The sequence below is a fragment of the Amblyomma maculatum genome, chromosome 2, assembly GCF_055883805.1.
Source record: "Amblyomma maculatum isolate TAMU_Amacu chromosome 2, ASM5588380v1, whole genome shotgun sequence".
NCBI lineage: Eukaryota > Metazoa > Arthropoda > Arachnida > Ixodida > Ixodidae > Amblyomma > Amblyomma maculatum.
In genome coordinates, this window is record NC_139345.1 from 86,443,373 (window position 1) to 86,462,506 (window position 19,134).

At 45.3% G+C, this 19,134-nt stretch overlaps 1 protein-coding gene across 1 annotated transcript; it reads right to left on the reverse strand.

Moving 5' to 3' along the window:
- Nucleotides 1-1,259: 1,259 nt before the first annotated feature.
- On the reverse strand, nucleotides 1,260-7,370 carry LOC146199211 (lopap-like). Its single transcript, XM_084592735.1, has 6 exons — nucleotides 7,224-7,370; nucleotides 4,297-4,430; nucleotides 4,171-4,200; nucleotides 3,666-3,742; nucleotides 3,104-3,211; nucleotides 1,260-1,597 (listed from the first exon to the last, which is right to left on the reverse strand). Exons 1-6 carry the CDS (start codon nucleotides 7,353-7,355, stop codon nucleotides 1,419-1,421), a joined length of 660 nt encoding a protein of 219 aa, XP_084448861.1. The 5' UTR covers nucleotides 7,356-7,370; the 3' UTR covers nucleotides 1,260-1,418.
- Between the last annotated feature and the right edge of the window lie 11,764 nt (nucleotides 7,371-19,134).

Genomic DNA, 19,134 nt, shown 5'->3' on the forward strand with positions numbered 1-19,134 from the left:
AGCGCCCCTCCCAACCTGGAGCTCCCCTTTTACCCTGGAGCGGTCATTTCTAAAAAGCCCTCACAACCAACGGATTAAAATTGTGCATATGGTGTCACGAACCTACTTTCTGTATGGCATTATTAGATGCGACCAATTAAAATTTAATGCTTTTGAATTCATAGTTTAAGTGAGCTTGATAGCTTGAGTAACGACCAGTGAGAAGAGATTGGAAGCAATGATTCTTGTAACCCGATTAGGCAGCTACATCGTTTGTATGCAAGTCCTGTATGAGGGTGGAGAACTGGTCTTGTTAAATCTCGTTCGGTTTCCGGATGTTCCCGTTTCAGTGCCCGGCTCCAAGACACACCAGGGCTTCTGACAACGGCGGTTATAATCATTCCATGCTTTAAAAATCATTATTTTCAATTTGCTCCTCTACTGCTTGCTATACTCCGTTTCATACATCAAGTGCAACACTACCAAAGCTACAGCTCTTGTTTGCGCTCTCCGCATCCGCGATAAAAAATAGTGCCTGCTCTTGACGAGAGAAAATAATAGTTGCTTTGTCTGCAAGCTTAATACATTTTACATTTGCCATTAACTTCATAAAAAGCACCTTTTTTGAGGAGAAAAGGTCGGATTCGGGTAATTTGTATGTTTTTTTATGTCGTTTTTGTTCGTGCCGCGTTTTGCTGCCCCGCAACCTTGCCAGCTGTGCCACCAGATGGCGCTGGCTGTGCCCTCCGCGCTGCGCATCTCTTTTTGAGAAAATGGTTCTTTGGTGCGCATTTTTCTATAAGATCCGCTCTGTGAAGATGTCTAAGCATGCGAGGCATGTTATTGCAAACGTGTATGCTCGGAATAGAGCCCATTTCGGCAGGAACCACTCGCCTACAGAACGAGCGCGTAGTGATACGCCTCCTGTTTTTTTTCTTGCGGACTATTTGCGTAGCTTTCGCTGCGTTGCACCTGATGTATGAAACGGAGTATAGGAGACCCCGTACGACTGTTCAGAGACGAATAATTTAAGGAAAGGAAAGGAGCAGTATCTGTCGCACTTTTTTCTCTAGACCCCTGCACCACGCCGTGAGCGAAGGGATGAAGGTGAGAGCGGAAGGAGAAAGAGAGAAAAGGGTGCCGTAGTGGAGAGCTCCGGAGTAATTTCGACCACCTGAGGATCTTTGACGTGCAGTGACATCGCACAGCAGGTGAATTTTCTTTTCCTTCTTCCTACAGCCACAACAACACGGACGCCTCCTCGTTTCGCCTCCATCGAAACGTAGCCGCCGGCGGTCGGGATCGAACCCGGGTACTCCGGCACAGTAGTCGGGCATCTAACCACTGCACCACCACGGCGAGGCAGACCAAGCATAAATTATCGAATTATGGTCTGAGATGTTAAAAAATAAATCTTTCAATTACACGCGTGTCACAGTTTATTCTTTTTTGGCTCTTTTGGGAGTAGCGTCCTTCTGAAGAGGGTGGCCTTTACATGCCTTTTGATCGGTCGGCATCAGAAAATAAGAACTGTAGGTCAACTTCTTCAGGTGGTCCATGATCAAGTTCTGCATGGTTGTATTCAACGCCGGCGTCCTCGAAAGAACCCATATATTTTCTGCAAAAGATATGAATAGACATGGAGTTCACGACTCTGCTTTTGAGCAAATTTTAGTTAGAACATCGCACCCTGCATAGTTTTTCTCATTTATTAACTATACGCGGAATACGCAGATAGTTGCGCATTCATTCCTTTTAGACAATTTCATTACGTAATACTAAATTGGACAAAAAATCTGATCATCGATAAGTAATTCAAAGACTTCGAGCAATACGTATGATACATATAATCATTTTACTTAAGTCGACTCTTGTGCGCTCCTCGTCTTACGGCTTTTCTAACGTGAGAGTTTCACGCTGATTATACAAACCACAAAATACGACGTACCTCCTCCGCTAGTATCAAATCTGAGTGTTGCACTAAATGGTCTTCGTTACCCGAATTTCAGTAAGCAAAGAAGCGCTGCAGGCAGGGTCCACAGAACATGAAGCCAAAACAGGGTATACTGAGATTATAGATATGGTGCTGAAAGTGCATATTTGTGGGGAACGCGTATTTAAAGGGGGTGCGGGGAGGGGGGGTGGGGCAGCCTCCCTCTTTCTTTCTGAGGGAGAAACTATGCGTTGACAGATATAGTAATCTTATGTTTTTTTCTTTTATTAAAACATGCATAACGAGCAACCGCCAACACAACCTCCTTTTCCCTAGTTTACAAAAATTTCTCACGTGGCCACACCTGTCATAAAGAGGATAACTCACTGATGTACAAGATTTCAGTGGCATTTAGCTAGAGAAGCCAGCTGAAGTGGTGAATTACAAGTAGGGGATTTAGCTATTTTCTCTGGCAATGTTTCACCGAGGCACCTTGTTAAAATACGGATGGTACGGATCTCTATTTCAAGTATCAGGCTGGTCATCTAAACATTCTAAAACAGCGCAAAAGAACAGGGACGAGAGAACGAAACGTACAACACGAGCGCTGTTCTCTCGTCCCTGTTCTTTTGCGCTGTTTTAGAATGTATACATACCAACTCGCCCAGGCTTCTATTTTGGTCATCTAAGTTACCTCCTCCCAACGATTTCTTTCTAGACCGTCCATCAGATTGTTGGAACGCATCTCAAGTAGCAGTGGCTCCTGACCACTAAAATTTTGCGCATTTTAGAGCCTTCAGTTCGTGAGCTGTACTCGTTGGTACATGCACAATCTTAAAAGCGCAGAGGCAGAGCTGCATAGGACATTTGTTAAAACCAAACAAGAATGAGGTAATGTTCCTTCGGGCCAGATAGGACGTTTTCCCACCAAAAACAAGAACAAAAGGTGTTCACTGCACGACATTATTTGTTAATTGCTTAATTCAACAGCACAACTCCGAGATTCATCACTGCCATCGAGCGACGCAGTTGTCTGCGCAGCCTCATTGGATGCTTATGCGTCACCCTCTCTCTCACTGATATTAATGGAGCTAAGGTGCTGTACGGAATAGATTACGTGAATGCGTTACCACGCTAGCATATCATACACAGCGTCTTTTTGCGCAGAGTGCATAATGCAGTGCAGCATACCTCTCCTGACGATTCCACTGATGATATTGTTCTCGCAAGCCCAGAGCACGGCATACGTATCGTAGTCTGAGTCAAGAACCATCATTGGAGAAGAGTACTGGAACGATGCTGCGCAATCAGAAAAAAAAAAAAAAAACAAAATCAGCAATAGGTGCTGTGCGAATCAATATGAAGCGTGAGAAATGAGCCTGCGTCTCAAATCGAACGTCAATAATGTGAATGCTCATAGTGATTTCGTTTGGATGATAGCGAAATGTTTGGAAAAGGTTTTAAAACCAACCAATAAAGCCGTTCTTAAACTGCCTCTAAAATTCAAAATCGAGCTTGGCTCGTCATTCTACAACGGCCATTTAGTGCTTGATTCTGTTTCTTCTGTCAGCACAGTGCACTCAATCCCAACATCAAGTAGGCGTTCACTTCTAAAGCAAAGATGATGGTGAACTCTTGAACGAGCAGTTTTTTTTTTTTTTTTCTCTGGCTTGTCAATTCCAACTTCCACACAGCAAACACGATATGCTTGCAGTCATATTTCAACAAATGCTTGTAAAGGAAGTGTACGTACCGCCCTTCAACCTGATTCCATATGGACTGTTGGCATCCCTTGTGAGGATTTCTCCATCAATAGAAAGGCCGTCCGCCCTAAACACCCACAAAATAGGTTAAGGAACAAGTATTCAAAACTCAGGTGCGAAAGCACGCCCTAAAAGACTCTTTATACGGATTTAAATTTACACCTTGCCTATGAGGCGCAGCCTTTGCTGACTCAATGTTGTCATCAGGAATTAAGCCCTGTAGTAACACTGCAGAAATATCATGCGTACATACGAAATAAGCTAAGCCACAGAGTGCCATTTATTATGAAATTGTTACTTCTCTTGCATATTCTTGATAAACCTAAAAGTGCTTATACAACTTCTCCACCTCCGGCCATGCCGATTTATTCTAACATGCTCATCACATGCGAATAAAAAAAGAATGTTTTGGTGCCCCTTGTTCGTTACATCTAATTTGCATTGATATCAAATACCATAAATCAACCCTCAGCAAACGTTTTTCTCCTTCCTTACCTGTCGCCACTTGTAAACACTGCGGCTACCCTGTTAAATGAGAGACATCACAAATCTAAGGTCAGTCACCCAGCAGCATACTACGCGTGATGAGTGCTCAGCTGCGAAGAATGAAAGACAACTTACGGCGACCTTTCTCCAAGTACCTTGAGCCCCACGCTGTTTTCTTCGCCTTTGTCTAGACAATGGAACCTAACGCATTTCACCATGTATTCAATGATAAAAGGTGTTCGTAGGACCTCGTACCACGTCCCCATAAACTGCAATAGGGAAGAATAGTCAGTTACAGAATCAAATCGGTACTGATTACATGTTAGTTAAGGAATCAGTACTTTCGCTGCAATCAGTATGCTGCGTTAGGTAATTTCTTTAATATCATGAGAGTCAGACGAAAAGATGAACAAATAGGAGCAAACATCAAAGTGTATGGCCATCGTAAGCGAGCGTTACAGAGCGCAAGAAAAAATTCCCTGTAAACACTACCCGAATACACCACTATAAACTTAGGCATGCTTTCTAGAGTCTGGAACATGAAATAAAGCCCCAAAGAGAGAAGCAGAACTTTCTTAGAAATTTAAAAGCTAGTGTGAATAGAATACAGGAAAAGATTTACTAGGTAGGCGAATTAATACAGATTATTTTTTTAATTGGAGTGGGTTTATCCCGATGAAATTTTATTACAAAGAACAAACCAATAAACTTTATATATTATAGGATCAATTCGTTTTGTTAATATAATTCCTATAAATATAGCTCCCTGCTTCTATGGTACTGTAATCTGCGTCATATTCACAAATCAAAACTATAGTCAAGTTCGAACCCTTTACCCTGTGTCTGCACCAAACGCAGAAGATTATTTAAGATGAATTCGAGGGAGGTGTGAAATTTTGATTGCTTTAAAGAATCCAATGTGCCACAATTTCCTGGCATAACCTGCTGGGTGTGTTTTAGACAGCTTTTAGCAGATGACGAAGCGGAAGTTCTTCTCAGAGAAATCGTATACAGAGAAGGTTGCTTATAATTTATCTTGAGGTAACAGAGGGCAAAAACAATAAATTACGTTTTTCTGTCACGGCGACGTGCGCTTATGGTGAGCCATAAAAACGGTGTTTGTATCGGAAAATTGAATTGTTGCAATGATTCCTTGATTTCTTAGTAGATCAATTTACAGCGGGCTGAATCTCTATACCTAGCTTGAGCGATGACCACCATTTTGTGCTCCTGCGCCTGGCAGAACAATAAAAAAGGCAAGCTTACTGCAAGACCATATCTAAGCATTCGGGCTCCGTGAGTTCATGCTTAATCTACTTTTCCACGTGTTTTCTCTGTCCTAATTCGCAGGAGCCCAGCAATTTGGCGTAAATTCACTAATGGTTTGGCCAGCTTGCTGGCGTTATCCATGATAAAGAGTTCAGATATTGTGTTCATCAAGGTGGAGTTTTTCTTTGGGCCGTTATAAAAAAATAAAGGTTAGAGTAAAGCTCAACTATAGAGCTCAACCTTCGCCTTGCGAGTAGACGCGATAGCTCCTACTTCAACTTAATGGAATAGATGGGTATTAAATAGGAAGCAAAATTGTATGACGTCTCCCTGAATGCCGCACAAAGTACGGTTGCGTCACAATATCGATGCGAAATCAGGTACGTAGTAGTTTCTCCGATAGTTTTTTTTTTTTTTCAACTCTGGATTACGACGATGTCTTTTCGACCGAACGAGCTGAATAAGCTATGCGCAATGTAACAAGCCGGGACATGATCAGGTTCATTTAAGGACAGCAGTATGCATGGTCCCTGGGCTGAGGGCCCTTCCCGAAATGGGCAAACGTCTTATGGCTGAAATAAATGTTTTCCATCATCATCATCATCATCATCGTCATACAATAACAAACAAAACAAAGCCCAGTGCACGAGTTGATGAAAAGCAATACACAGGATTCTACCGGCGTAGCGTGTTCGCTCGCCGGATGAGAAACTTCCATTTAATCATGGGCTTGCCGAAACTCAGTGCCGGCGACGTGCGAAGCAGCTAAAGGAACGACAGATTGAACCACTGGCAATTCCGAGCTCAGGGTCGCATTCAAGAAGATTCAGGTGCATTAGTTTGGCAAAAACTGCTCATCTCGGGTGCCATGCCGACGCGCGCGTTCCGGCCCCCACCGCTCGCGCTGCGCCTGTGCACATTCTGACTTGAGACGATGAAAAAAAAGAAAAAAAAACGGTTTTCTCGCTCTAATTGAAGTCCCTATATGCTGCTACGGGTAGTAAAATACTTGAGTGTTTGGAAAAAAAAAAAAGACCTCTGATACGGGAGTTGTTGCGTCGTTCTTTCTCACAGACGCCTTTATGCGCTTTAGCTATACGCGACCCGGCATCTAGCTCAACTTAATAATTGGTTCAAGGAAAGGAAAGGCGCAGTATCTCTAGAGTATCTCTCACACTTATTCTGTGGACAACTTCGGATTGCTTTTTAGCGCCTCCTTCTTCTTCTTCTTTTATTTCAAGCACCTAAGTACCCAGAAAGGTACGCTACAAAAGTCAAATGCGCCATTTGTAGCCGTGGATGATGATGAGTCCAATGAATCACCCATTCGACGCTGTCACTCGTGCAAATTCGCAAAACGTTGTCGTCACAACACAAAAACGGTATAATTGCATGTTTTTCCTTCGTCATGTGGTTCTTGTACTCATTTCTTTTTCCTTCGCCTTCGAAATTCCTCCGCCATTATTATTAAACGTGCAGTTTATTCACTCACTGTTGCGCCCAGTCGCCAAGCTCATCGGCCAACGAATCACTCAGTGGTAACCGAAAACCACGAGTGAAGCAGAATCTAGTGTCATACATTTTCGTTTATGATCACACCTGTAGCATTAGCAAAGTATCTGCAGGGCAAACGACATATTCTAAACATCTAATTCGCCGCATACGTTGCAAAAGAGGTGCCCTTAAGGGACATCATTGCTAAAAATAGCGAAGCAAATGTGCAGTGCTGCTGTAATTACATCAAAAGGTGTCGAATAGCAGAGGTTACCGGTCAAAAGCTAATTGGGCCTCACCCTGTGGAGATTAAATTCGTCCTTCTCTTTAAGCGTCGGGCAGGTTCCCGGCATCACCATGGCAAAGACGGCTGTCGTTTCCAGGAGCGTCGCCAGCCAGAGGACCAGGCTGCCACGAGGAAGTCGCCCCATGCAGAACAAACAGAAGCGCGCGCGCCCGCGCACACGCATTCGTCACCGAGCACTCACGAGACTGGCACCGAGAAGCAGTCGCGGGCTACTCTCGGAGGGAAAGACGCCTGCGAGAGCGTAACGCTGGCGGCAGTCGCCGTCGAGGGCTCAACCGTTGCGGATCAACTCTCGCATCCGCTCACGCGCGTGCTGCTCCGCTGGAGGCAGTTATCGGGGGCGTCCTGATGCTGCCGAGCAAGCGCATTGTGCGCACTGCGCTTCTCCTTCCAACCGGGCACCAGCAACAAGCCGTGCGTCTCCATTTTCATGAGATCTGAATAAGAAGGCAAGGGAGAGGTGGGAGGGATGTGACGCCATGGCACCTTCGTGTTACCGCCACGCTGAGGTGACTGCGGAACGCGCGTTTCACCCGCACCCGCTATCGGTCACATAACCACCGGAGAAGAACGTGTCCACGGCGCGCGCTTCAATTTTGGCGTGGCTCTCAACGTAGCGCGATGCTGCTTTAGCTTCTACCGCCACCGCCCCGAGAGCATAGCGAAGGGTGACAAGAAACGCTTTCCAAGGGATCCGGGGTGGCTGTACGCGTAATGCAAGGGAGTGGGGCGCCGGTACGTTTCCAGCATCGTTTTCGGCAAATAAAGGCGCTTTGGGGTCAGTTTCTCGGCCGAAATTCCTTTCCGTGCCTCGAGTGAGCTGTCGGTTGCTTATGTTGTTCGCCACAGCTTTAGTGTTCTGGTCATTCGTGAGCATTCAGGTCTCATGCTTTCGTTGCAAGCTTCCTTCTTTCCCTTGTTGATGTTGATCTGTTTACTTATTTGTTTGTTTGTTTGTGGCCTTCTCCCAAATGCCGCCGAATGCAGGTCAGCAAGAGGTAAACGAGGCATAACAATCAAGGGCATACGAGATGTGTGGCGCATGGTCAGATATGCGCGATGCAAGGTAGCGCAAACATTAACAAATTATTAAGCGTGAAGTCAGGTTGAAGTTACCGTGGAAAACTGTAAATTTTATTGCTGTATTATTTTCGTTCTTCTTTCAATGGCGAAGCATTATTACTCTCATTCTTGAATTTTGCCTGGTTAGCTATGAAGCCTGCTTCCAGCAACCGCTCGAAAAAAAAATTAAAAAAGAAAGAAATTGACGCCTCTGGTTTCCGAACGTAGGCCGAGGCAAAGAGACCGCGCTTTCTGGCTAGTGCGTGTACTAAATACACGTTAAGAAAAAAGAAATTCTAGATTTTTTGTTAACGTGGTATTTATTACAGTGAAACAGTGTTCTATGTACATAAACCACCCACCGATAATTTGGAAATACTTTTCACATCAACACGTTGCTTGATACGGCACAAATATATAGGTAACAAAGCTCAAGACAAGTGACAATGCAGAGCACACCACTAAGAGTGAGGGGCTTTATATATGGGCTGGCAGCTCCTGCCAGCCCATATATAAAGCCCCTCTTTAACCAAGCCGTATGAACGTGCCTTATTGGGCTGTAGGAGTAACGTGAATGCCACGAGAGACACAAGTTGGCAGCTCCAGCCAACTTGGTGGTCACCGCCGGGCCACGCTGACGGCTCAAACTGCGAGCAGTATTGCTTTAGCAATAAAACATGAAACGGGAGACTGTCTGTTGGACATACAGGTGGACTAAAGCAAGGCCGCCAGCGCTGACACCCCGGAGATGTTTAACGCGTTTCATACATTGAAATGACGAATCCCCCCTCCAAAACAAAAGATGTGAAAATTTACAAAACGCAGTTACAAAGTCTTGCGTCAATGAATCATTTCGATTATATAATAAAATTTATGGGCGTGAAAAAGATTGGTCCGCCAAAAAGAAAATTAAAAGAGACCATAGGAAACCAATGCTTCAGCGTAGTGGTGAAGATATGGCACGTGGGCTTTCAAGTAATACACACTATGTCCATGCCACGTACGTATACGTTACTGATGTCGACCTTGCAAACCAAACCCTGAGAGCGCAGCTCTTATATAGATTAATGCCAGCACGGGGTATTGAGCCAAAGTTTTCCTTTAAACGAATAACCCCGTCTTGTCAGCGCAGAAAAAAAGTGATTTTATGTGTGTAAGTTAATACCTTCAGCTCGTGACCCTTAACATTAAAATCACGAACTTATCTGCTCGTTATAAAACTTGTGTAAAGTGGCTCCAAGTACAGAGGAAAAGGAGCGAGGACCGTGGGCACCCTTGATTCACAGACACGTGTATGGTGACCGTTTTTGTTGGTAGTGTTGAAAATCATGTATGCGTCTGTTTAGAGAGAGGTGCTCGGAGCAAGGTCACTACGTGGGTCTCGCCTCCTTACAATACCAGGCGGAGTCCCTCATTCCGGGATCTCGTTATCTTGACCGCTGCGCAAGTCCGCCGACCCCAAGGCCTGTTGCGCCGATATTTCCTGGCCGCCGAGCAGGGCCGCCTCCCAGTCCTCTCGGGTAGGGTAAGGGGGGATGGTGTTGAGAGAACGATTTCTCTGCATGCCCAAGAAAAGTGGAAGCTAGGTGTCGGCCACCTCTCCACAGGACGAGCAGTGGCTATCAAAAGAAGGATTAAAGTGCTTGAGCGCCGGTGGCACAGCAGGGTGTTTATAAAGAGCCCAGAGCGACAGCCAATAATAATGAAGCTTTGTAGAAGCCTTTGTAAGAAAGGCATATCTCAGTAGAAAGAATTGAACCAAGATGCACATTATATAAGAGAAAAAAAAATGGGAATGCGACACCCATTCAACCGTCTCTGTCAGGTCAGTTTGTAACAGTGCCAGTTGCTCGTGAGCGTCACTACAACACTGTAAACCTGTGCACGCCACATGTAGATTATACTGTATTAACCGCCTCCTTGGCGAGACCTATCAAAGTAGGCATTGCAAGCTGTATCAAATTTGGCAGGACTTTATGAAAATCTGATAATATCAGAAAGCGTGATAGGCCTAGTAGCCGCATACAGATTGAACGTTTTTCTTATCAGTATTGGTATTAAAAAAATAGGTCGTTTTGTAAATGGCGCTGATACATTCAATACTGGCTTCAAGAACTTGGAGAAGGACATGGAGAAGATAGGGTAAAATGTCTTTTGAAGTTCCCTTGAGACGACGCGTCAGGTCCCAGAGTTTTATTTCCTGAGCAATACTACGCCAGGTTTCAGCCAGTCGCGTAAACCCGGCCGGTAGCCACGTTTGACCTTCAGAGCGACCGCAGGTGGGGCCCCTCTTCAATCCGTCGGGTAAACCCGGTCGGTAGCCGCGCCGTGCCGCATAAGAAGAAGAAGCAGAAAGAACCGAAAGAGAAGCTACGTCGGTTTTTCTTACGCAACGTACCGGGTTTAACTAAAGCTAAACCTCAGCAAATTTTTTGAAAGCAGCAGTTGATCAATTCTGTCATCTAATTCACGTATGGTTAAGGAAGCTACTTATTACGATTAACTTATCGTAGGAATGCGGCTTAATTAGAGACGCAACGCACGCTATATTAGTAGCATCAGTAGTACTTAGAGTGCCAGCAAGAAAAAGGAGGTGCCGTGGTTTGCACACTCGGAAACTTTTGCATCTGTATCTTGTCACCAGGACATCACCACAGTACAGCGCAGAGACCCTCTTGGCAGTCACGTGGTGACGCTGATTAAACAAGGCCCATCTACTTGGCTTCTCAAAGTGGAAAATACGATTACTGCGGGATCGCACACGAACCGCCCGATAGCGTTTTACGTCAGTCATTTGAAGATGGTCCTTATGGCATCGACTTCATCCGAATGCAAACCTGGATCATCACTTTCAAGCCTGTGTAAATTATTAAGAATCGGAAGCAACTGCTTTCCCTGAACATGTTTAATATAAGAGCCTATATGTGGCTGATCTCGATGGCACACATTTTATGCTTTAACATTTTCGAAGTCCGCACATTGATGAAACTGCAAAATGGCGTGATGAAACTCCACAATTCGCCATGTACTCGAAAGTCCAAACATATAAGATGCCCTTTGTGTCAACCTGGCGCACAGTAAGAAACAAAGGGACTGTTTAAACCTTCTGAATGGTTTAAACCTTCCGAAGAATCAGCCTGCCAGAACTCATGCATGCACGTTACCCCTATAAGGCCACGTGGTTAAAGCGGGGCTTTATGTTCGTGCTAGTAACCTACGCTATCGCGCCATACCCTTAAAATCGGAGCTTCAGTATCCTCCATAATTTATGATTAATATAAATTTCGCGATGTCTGACGCTCATACGCAAGGGAAGGCTTCCCTGGAGCTGGCAGATTTTCTCTTCGATCTTGAGGAGGAGGAGATTTCTTACCCTTCGACTTCCGACGGTGGGATTTGTGTTTGGCAGAGCCGGTGCTCTCCGATGAGGCGGAACTGGGCGATACGCCGCACTTCGAGGCCACACTAGGACTTAGTACATCCGAGCCGCAGCTGCCGGCAAGAACTGATCTGCCAGGCTGGCCGCTAGGTGCCTGTATTGCACACCTGATGGTGACATCAGGAATTACAGCAGTGCAGGAACTCGACGCTGCAGCCATAACCTCACTCTTGTTTTCTTCCGGCTCGTGCGCAGTGCAGGCGGGCACCAAGATTGTAATGTATTACTTTGTGTATTACTGTGTATGTATTACTGTGCGATTATTGTATTATCGCAGTGTATTACTTGCGTCCGGTTCACCAGCATCTGACACTCGACATCTGCTGAGAGCTGACCTATTTGTGAAGGCTGGGCGGGCTCATGCTGCACAGCTGTAACGGCAGCACACGCTGGTATTTCATCAAGTGGTGCTAAGTCGGTAGTCGCTGATCCAGTAGATTGCCCTGCTCACATGCCACCAGCACCATCCACAACTTCTGCTGCATCCTTCAAATGCTCAAAGTGCTTCAAAGTGTCTTCCATTACATGGCTGCCACTGCGCAGTTCACCAGCATACGACACTACAAACTCTTCGTAGTATGGTCGAATCGCTGGCATTCATCATACCGAGGGTTATGGCAGTGCCAACATATATGCCCTTCCTGGACCTAAATTCAGACGCTGCGGACCACGAACTGTCAGGAGATGGGCGACGTCGTTGACAGTGACGCCGTGTGCAAGAGCCAGAGTAATGTCTAGATTCTAAGTACCTATCCCCTCCATTTTCAAAATTGCAGTGCTTCACTGTGATGGAGGCACCTTTCGCACAAACAGGAAAGGCATCACGGACGTAAGAATCTTCTATACGTCCGTCAAGCCAAATAAGCTTCAGTTCTAATCTTGATTTCCTGGTCAATAACAAGACACCGATGACTATCAACCTTATAGCTCTTCGGAGCGCACGAGCTCGTCTTTATCTTACGATGTTTTGCATATGTTACCATCCACACATGGGAAATCAGTCTGATGGGAACAGATGGGAACAGTCTGGTGGAACTGTTTTCGCTAACGTCGATTCCGTCACATAGGGACGCTGGCAAGGACGGATTATAAAAAAACGGAGTTACAATTTGAACGACGATTACGTTATTCGGTAATGCAAAATTTGAGTGCATTTCCAAGTGTTTAGGTTTCGTCATATTCTGAGGGAAAAAAATTTGAGATAGATATGCAATATGTGCGCTCTTAAGTACTTTCATTCAGTTTCCCACAAGTAATCATCCTTCAGCTGGCACTTATGTTTTAGTTCTGGATAGTTGCAAAAGCGGGGCTCTGATCTGAGTAGTGGCAGACGCTTTTCAGATTGTTGGACCAACGCCCTTTATGAAAGGCCAGGTCTATCCAATAGTTAATCCATGTCTTCATGGCAGTGGGAGGAGTCTGCGCGCCTGTTCGACCTCGTCTCAAGAGACTTCTGGACGGCGTGAGTACGCTTCCCTTCAGCGCCCCCATATTAGCCACGGCTTATTACTATTAGGCACCAGACGGCGAAAACTGAGCGCGCTTCCTTCCTCCTGGCTCGCCGTGCTCCTTTTCTCCTCTTTACACCTTACGCGTCGATCTTTCCCTCTTCCGCCACTGCTCTCATCTCTCTCCAGACGCACCCCTTCCCCTGCCTTTCATTTTCTCCCTCGTACTGTGCCAGTCCTCCGTTCTCATCATAAACGTCTTCTTTTACGTGACTCTCCCCTTTTGTTCCCTCCCATTTCATCTTGAGGTTACGCTCTATTCGCTATCACATTCTCTTCTTTTCACCGTAGCCGCTCTACAGGCGCTTCTCGCGTGGCAGCCACCCTCCAGTGGCGTATGCCTCCGTTTGCGCCGTACCATAGCAAAGCTACCTGTTGCCTCACAAACTCTCTCCCTCTCGCCTAAATTGGGGGAAGAGATTTTCAACTCTCCATTTTTACAGCTGCTAGCCGATAGAAGATGACAAGTGACTGCTGGTGTGTCGCTCTGCTGTTAGCTGTCATGGCTGGCAGGTGCAACCATGGAAATTTGCTCTAGGCTGAACGGAAACTTTGGCCTTTGCCACTTGCAATAGGGTGGCCACACGTGACAACCCAACACGGGCACGCTTAAGATTCCCCTTAAAGTGATGGAAGTGATAGCTTTAAGCGGTACCTCAGGATCGCAACGCCGTCATGCACGAGTCTGCCCGAGACACGTCTGTGTTCAGGGCGATAATGGCGAGTAGCAGTTCACCGAACAGAATATTGCGCCCTAATTTAGCCAGAGCAAACTGTGACATGACGCCGCCCTGGTGCTGCACAATGGTTACCCTCACAACGACGGCGTTGTCGCTCAAGCTAGAACTGTCGCCTGAAAGCTGCGTTCCGAAATCGGGTCTGCTAGCTGGCAGACAGAAAAGGACAGTGTTGGGCAAAAACAAATTAAACCGTGCTTATTGCACTTATGATTAAAAAGAACTGTTAGCAAGAAAACAGACGATCTTACCTCGTCCGTGTCCGACGTACACCATGTGTCCTGTGTTCTGGTCCAGTGCGCGGGCGCGCGTACTCCTCATATTCTCTCTTCATCGCTCTCTGCGCTTTCAGGTGGCTCGGGTTGGAGACCCTGCCTCATTTGCCTTGTTTTCTATACATTTGATGCAGAAAATAAGACGTTTCACAAGCAAAGCCTGGCGTCTCCGTTTGTCGAAATGAGCTGTCGTTCGCAACAGTATGGCAGGCATTACTGGCAGCAAGCCCCGCTAGAATACTTCGGCACATGGCTCATTAGTCCGTTTCAGCGGAGAACATCAAAATGCGGCCAATCGAAACTCAGTTTTCGTCTTTTTTTCCTGCGCCATCTCGGCAGCCGATTTCGTCTAGTGATGATGATGATGATATCCTGAATCATCATGACACACATACCCACGGCGGGGAAATGGCCAGGGTGAATTGCAGATACCAAAGATTTGTGCACAAGGAGTGGAGTATTCGGATAACTATGAGTGATAAACTAGAATTTAAACAAAATCAAAAGGAAAAGAAAAAGCTATGAATTCTCTTTCGAGCAGAGGAATCTACCTGATGAAGTTATTAGTTGTGAAAAGAATCGCACTCTGGTTTCAAAGTTTATTCTTTGGCGCTTGCCCCGAAGGAAAGAAGAATATGAATAGTTAGAGGAAGTCCTAATATAAAGAGGAGTGTCTCCAAGTAAATTCTATGGAGAGAATCGAACCGCCGGCAAAAGAAGCAAAAAAAATCTATGAACTCAATTTCGCCATAAGACTCACAATGGTTGGCAAAAGGCCTGAACGACATAAATAAAGCTTTAGTTGCGGTATTCTGCAGTGCAAGAGGGTCACATACCCCTCACATTGCCTTGAACTACACATCCGCACACTCCACGGACATTTAGGTGCTGGTAATCCACTGCATCAAGGAGAGGCTTATGGCTCAGGTAGTGGAGACATTGAAAGCGTGCTATAGTTCAGTAGACACTATTTGGGATGCACGAGAATAGGTGCACCAAGGGCGGATTTGCTAAAATATCTGCTCTCTCATTAGGTGTAATGAGAGAGCACACCCGGGCCGGTGTGCTCTCTCACCACATGCTCTCTATGTGGCGCACCTAGAGCCACCTTCAATCACATAATGTTTCTATGCGAAGATTTGAAGCCACCGCCCCAATGGGGCCTCACGGACCAAGAGGGTTGGGAGATCGCGGTCTCCATCTCGGACCCAGCAGCGCAAAAGATGCTGGTTGACTGTGCTGAAGCGGTCGCTGCCAGGCACAGCCTGACAGACACCAGCCGGGATCAGGAACCACCTCAAACCTTCTAATGATTGTACCCTGGTTCCCGCAATAAATTCTAGTTCACTGTACCACCACCATGCCCGCGCTTTTCTAGACGCACATGTATGGTTCTGCCATCTCGTGGATTAAAGAGCAGCTAGTGAACTTTCATTTTTCTTATAGGGAGGGCGCTGGTGTAAACAAGCCACGCGGTGCGCCGTGGATCTCAAAGAGGGTGATTGAGTTTCTACACAGCTCAAAAGATGGCACCACAGGCGTTGTAACTGAGAAATGTCTAAGGCGCGATTTTATATGATAGCAGGTAGTGCTAGAATGCTTAGTTAGGGCTACTGTAGCACTAGCTTAGCTTCGCATGTTTTCCCCAGAAACAAATAAATTCGAAAGGACCGCATAAGAATTGTTAGGTTAGGTAGAGTGCTCATCCTCCGTTTGGGAAACAGCAGTGAACTATGCGTATTTATTAAGCAAAGAAATGAAAGGTGCGCTGCGCGTGCATATCGAAATAAAAGACGCCTGTGATCGAGCAGCGCTCTTGCAATATTTGCGGACACATGTGAAATAATAAGACTGTTCTTTAAGAAATGTAATCCTGCTCAGCAGTTTTACGTTGACAAACTGAATGTACAGGTACTTCCGAATTTGGGGGCCCAACTTTAAAAACTTCCTGCGTGTAAACTACCGGCTTAGCGCAGCGCGCACACATCGCTCGCAGGGTAGAACACCATAGCCCATCATATTGCTGAGGTAACTTAATACAAGTACTTGCCTGCATTGTCTAGAATTGAAGAGAAACGCTGCCACCGCCGGATACAGTTGCCACAGACCTGAGCCAAGCAGAATTTGACAGGCTGCCCCAGTTATCTGATGAAGAACCAAGAAAAGAACTGAGTTGGGAGCATCTTTTGAAGGATAATGTCATATTTTTGCTGTGTTTTAAATAGAGGAGGAATGACTCTTTCCCTTGCGTTCAATTTTAACTAAAAAGTGAAATAAAATATTGAAAGAATTGCACAACCTACCCATCCGTCGAGCCAAGCTGTCGGTAACATCTCCGATAAGCAGTGGGCGCGGCCCATTGTTTTGGCTGCTCACTCATTCTTTAGGGAAAATGCACTGGGGGGCAACTACAAGCTTTTCGCTAATTAGAGAAAATTTAGAAGAGTGCGAAAGTTAAATCGATTCTCAAAGATCGTGTACCATAATATGCTACATTGTGAGTGACATTTGCTTTTGAATAGGCCGGTAGTTTGCTCGCAGAAATGTTTTTAAATCTGGCCCCCAAATGCAGAAGTCCCTGCAGTCTTGCTGTTAGGTTTAACATCGTCGTCAATAAGTTCGCACTTGGCAGATTTATGTTGCTTCAATAGGACGGCCTATAATGTGTTGAGGAGTGTTAAAACGTGTAGGTATACTCAAAAAACTTTGGTGATAAGGCAGTAGAAAAGAAATGCCTAACAACCTAGGGATGCAGACCTTGAATGAAGTATGTATTCTTCACTCTTTTGCGTGGCCAACCTAGTGCGCCACTCAGTATCAGGCCACGCCTCAAAGCAGCGAGGAAATTCAGTCCTTTCGTGACTTCTATGTTACAAAAGAAATTGTAGATGCCCCTCAGTGCCATTTGTCGCCTTAGCGGATTAGCAGAATTACGAAAGACGCGGTGAAGTAGCCAAGTACAAGTGCAGTGCGCATAGAGAGTGACCTGGGAGCACTAGCGGATTTTCAGCAAGTAAGCTCGTCGTGTTCAGGCCCACCATATGTGGAAAACTAAAACTTCAGGTCAGTCGCCATGTTTCTCAATATTTTCAAGGCAGAAGGACTGTGCCGGGGTCGATACAGACGCATGATTTTTGTTTGCTTGTTTGTTTGTTCGTCAGTTTATATTCAGAAATTCTAGAAAAGGGCATTTTTTCAACGGGTAAATCTATGGACCCATTTTCTGTGTGTATTGTACGACTGCATTATAAAAACAAAAAACAAAATGAGAATACATTGCTAACTCAAATGAAAATGAAAACTGAACGCCACATCACTCAGGAATCCCTCTGACTGAAAATTCTAGCGGTGAGCGTTTGCGAGCCATCCTCTGGAGCCTCTTACCCTCCCAGTGACATGTCATTTCCTCTTATTGCAGTAGCGCGGCGCAGGCGCTTCGCCAGAAGCGAAGATATTCATTTTTCGTTAAATTCGTTGGGCCGGCAACCCCACTATTTTCCTTAATCGCTGCTGCAACCATGTACCAACGTTATGTAGAGCTGAAGCACTCACTTCGGGATATAAGGGACAGAAAATTTGATCTCCTCCTTTCACCAATTAACCAATTTTCTTTATAGCGCGGTAATTTATATTATTTCCCTGTATGTCGCAATGTTCTGTTGGTGCGGGCATCGAGGGGCGTGACGTTGGGGACGATTTCAGCCACTGAAAATTGTCGTCCTGGTTTCCTTTTAAACAGAAGGTCTGATGCTATCGGGCTGATACCATCTGGTCGACTGCTTCAGGTTTCTTGCGGTTGTCAGAAACACTCCCCGTTAGTTTAGTTTTCTATGGGGAAACAGTATATGTTAATTTCAGTGTCTTAAAATACCTCACACCTGCGTCGCGAGTACAGTCAAAAGCATCATTCATAGATTTTCTACGACATTCTTCACTACCCTCGGAACGAGCGCGGGGCAATTTAAACTTTAAAAAGAAATATTTTGCTGTACGCATTCCGTGGAGAACTAAACCATTATCATCAAAATGTTCGTAACAATAGCTTGTAATACTCCACAGTCGCCTCATCACTAAATACTACGTAGAAGAATGCTGGACTTCTTTGTTCACAGCCTCCTCACTATTCTTTTTTGTTAAAGCAGGCTTCTTTGGTTTTAGTTTTAAGTCAGTGCACATTATTCATCGCTTACAGAACAATAAATATTTATTTGCCAAAACCTTGCTGCTTGTCTTGTAGTTTAGCAAAATATGCGCATACGTTAGCAGTGAGAATATGGCTTTACTTTGGCGATCAGCATTTGGGTACGCCTGAATGCTGGTGGGTGGTCAGTATGTTTTGGGGACGCCAAGCTTATACAAGAAAGATAGAAGATAATCAAACGCTACCTTTCAAAGAGAAAGACAAATGCAAAAAGGGAAGTATACATATATATAAAAAAAATACGTATAACCGGTGTTTGTTAAGACTTTCTAGAAATAGTCACAACGCGCTCTTAACACTAAAATGTCATGTATTTTATTTCCCACAAGTAATACTTCCCCATTCTGTTGTGTGAGTTTCTTTTGCACCTTTCGTTTCACTTTTCTCCGGTGACACAGCACTAGATACAGGTTAAATGCGTCCAGGTAAGCATTAACAGTAAGGCGCCCGTGTGCTATGCGATGTCGATCAGTGCACGTTAAATACCTCCAGGTGGTCGAAATTTCCGGAGTCCTCCACTACGGCGTCTCTCATAGCCTGAGTCCCTTTGGGATGTTAAACACCACAAACCAAACCAAGCATTAGCCCAACCCAATTCATGCTCATATGGAAGCATACATTCTTCATAGCTATTAACTCATTTAGGAAAATGCTCAAGTCATTGAAAATGAACAGACTTCT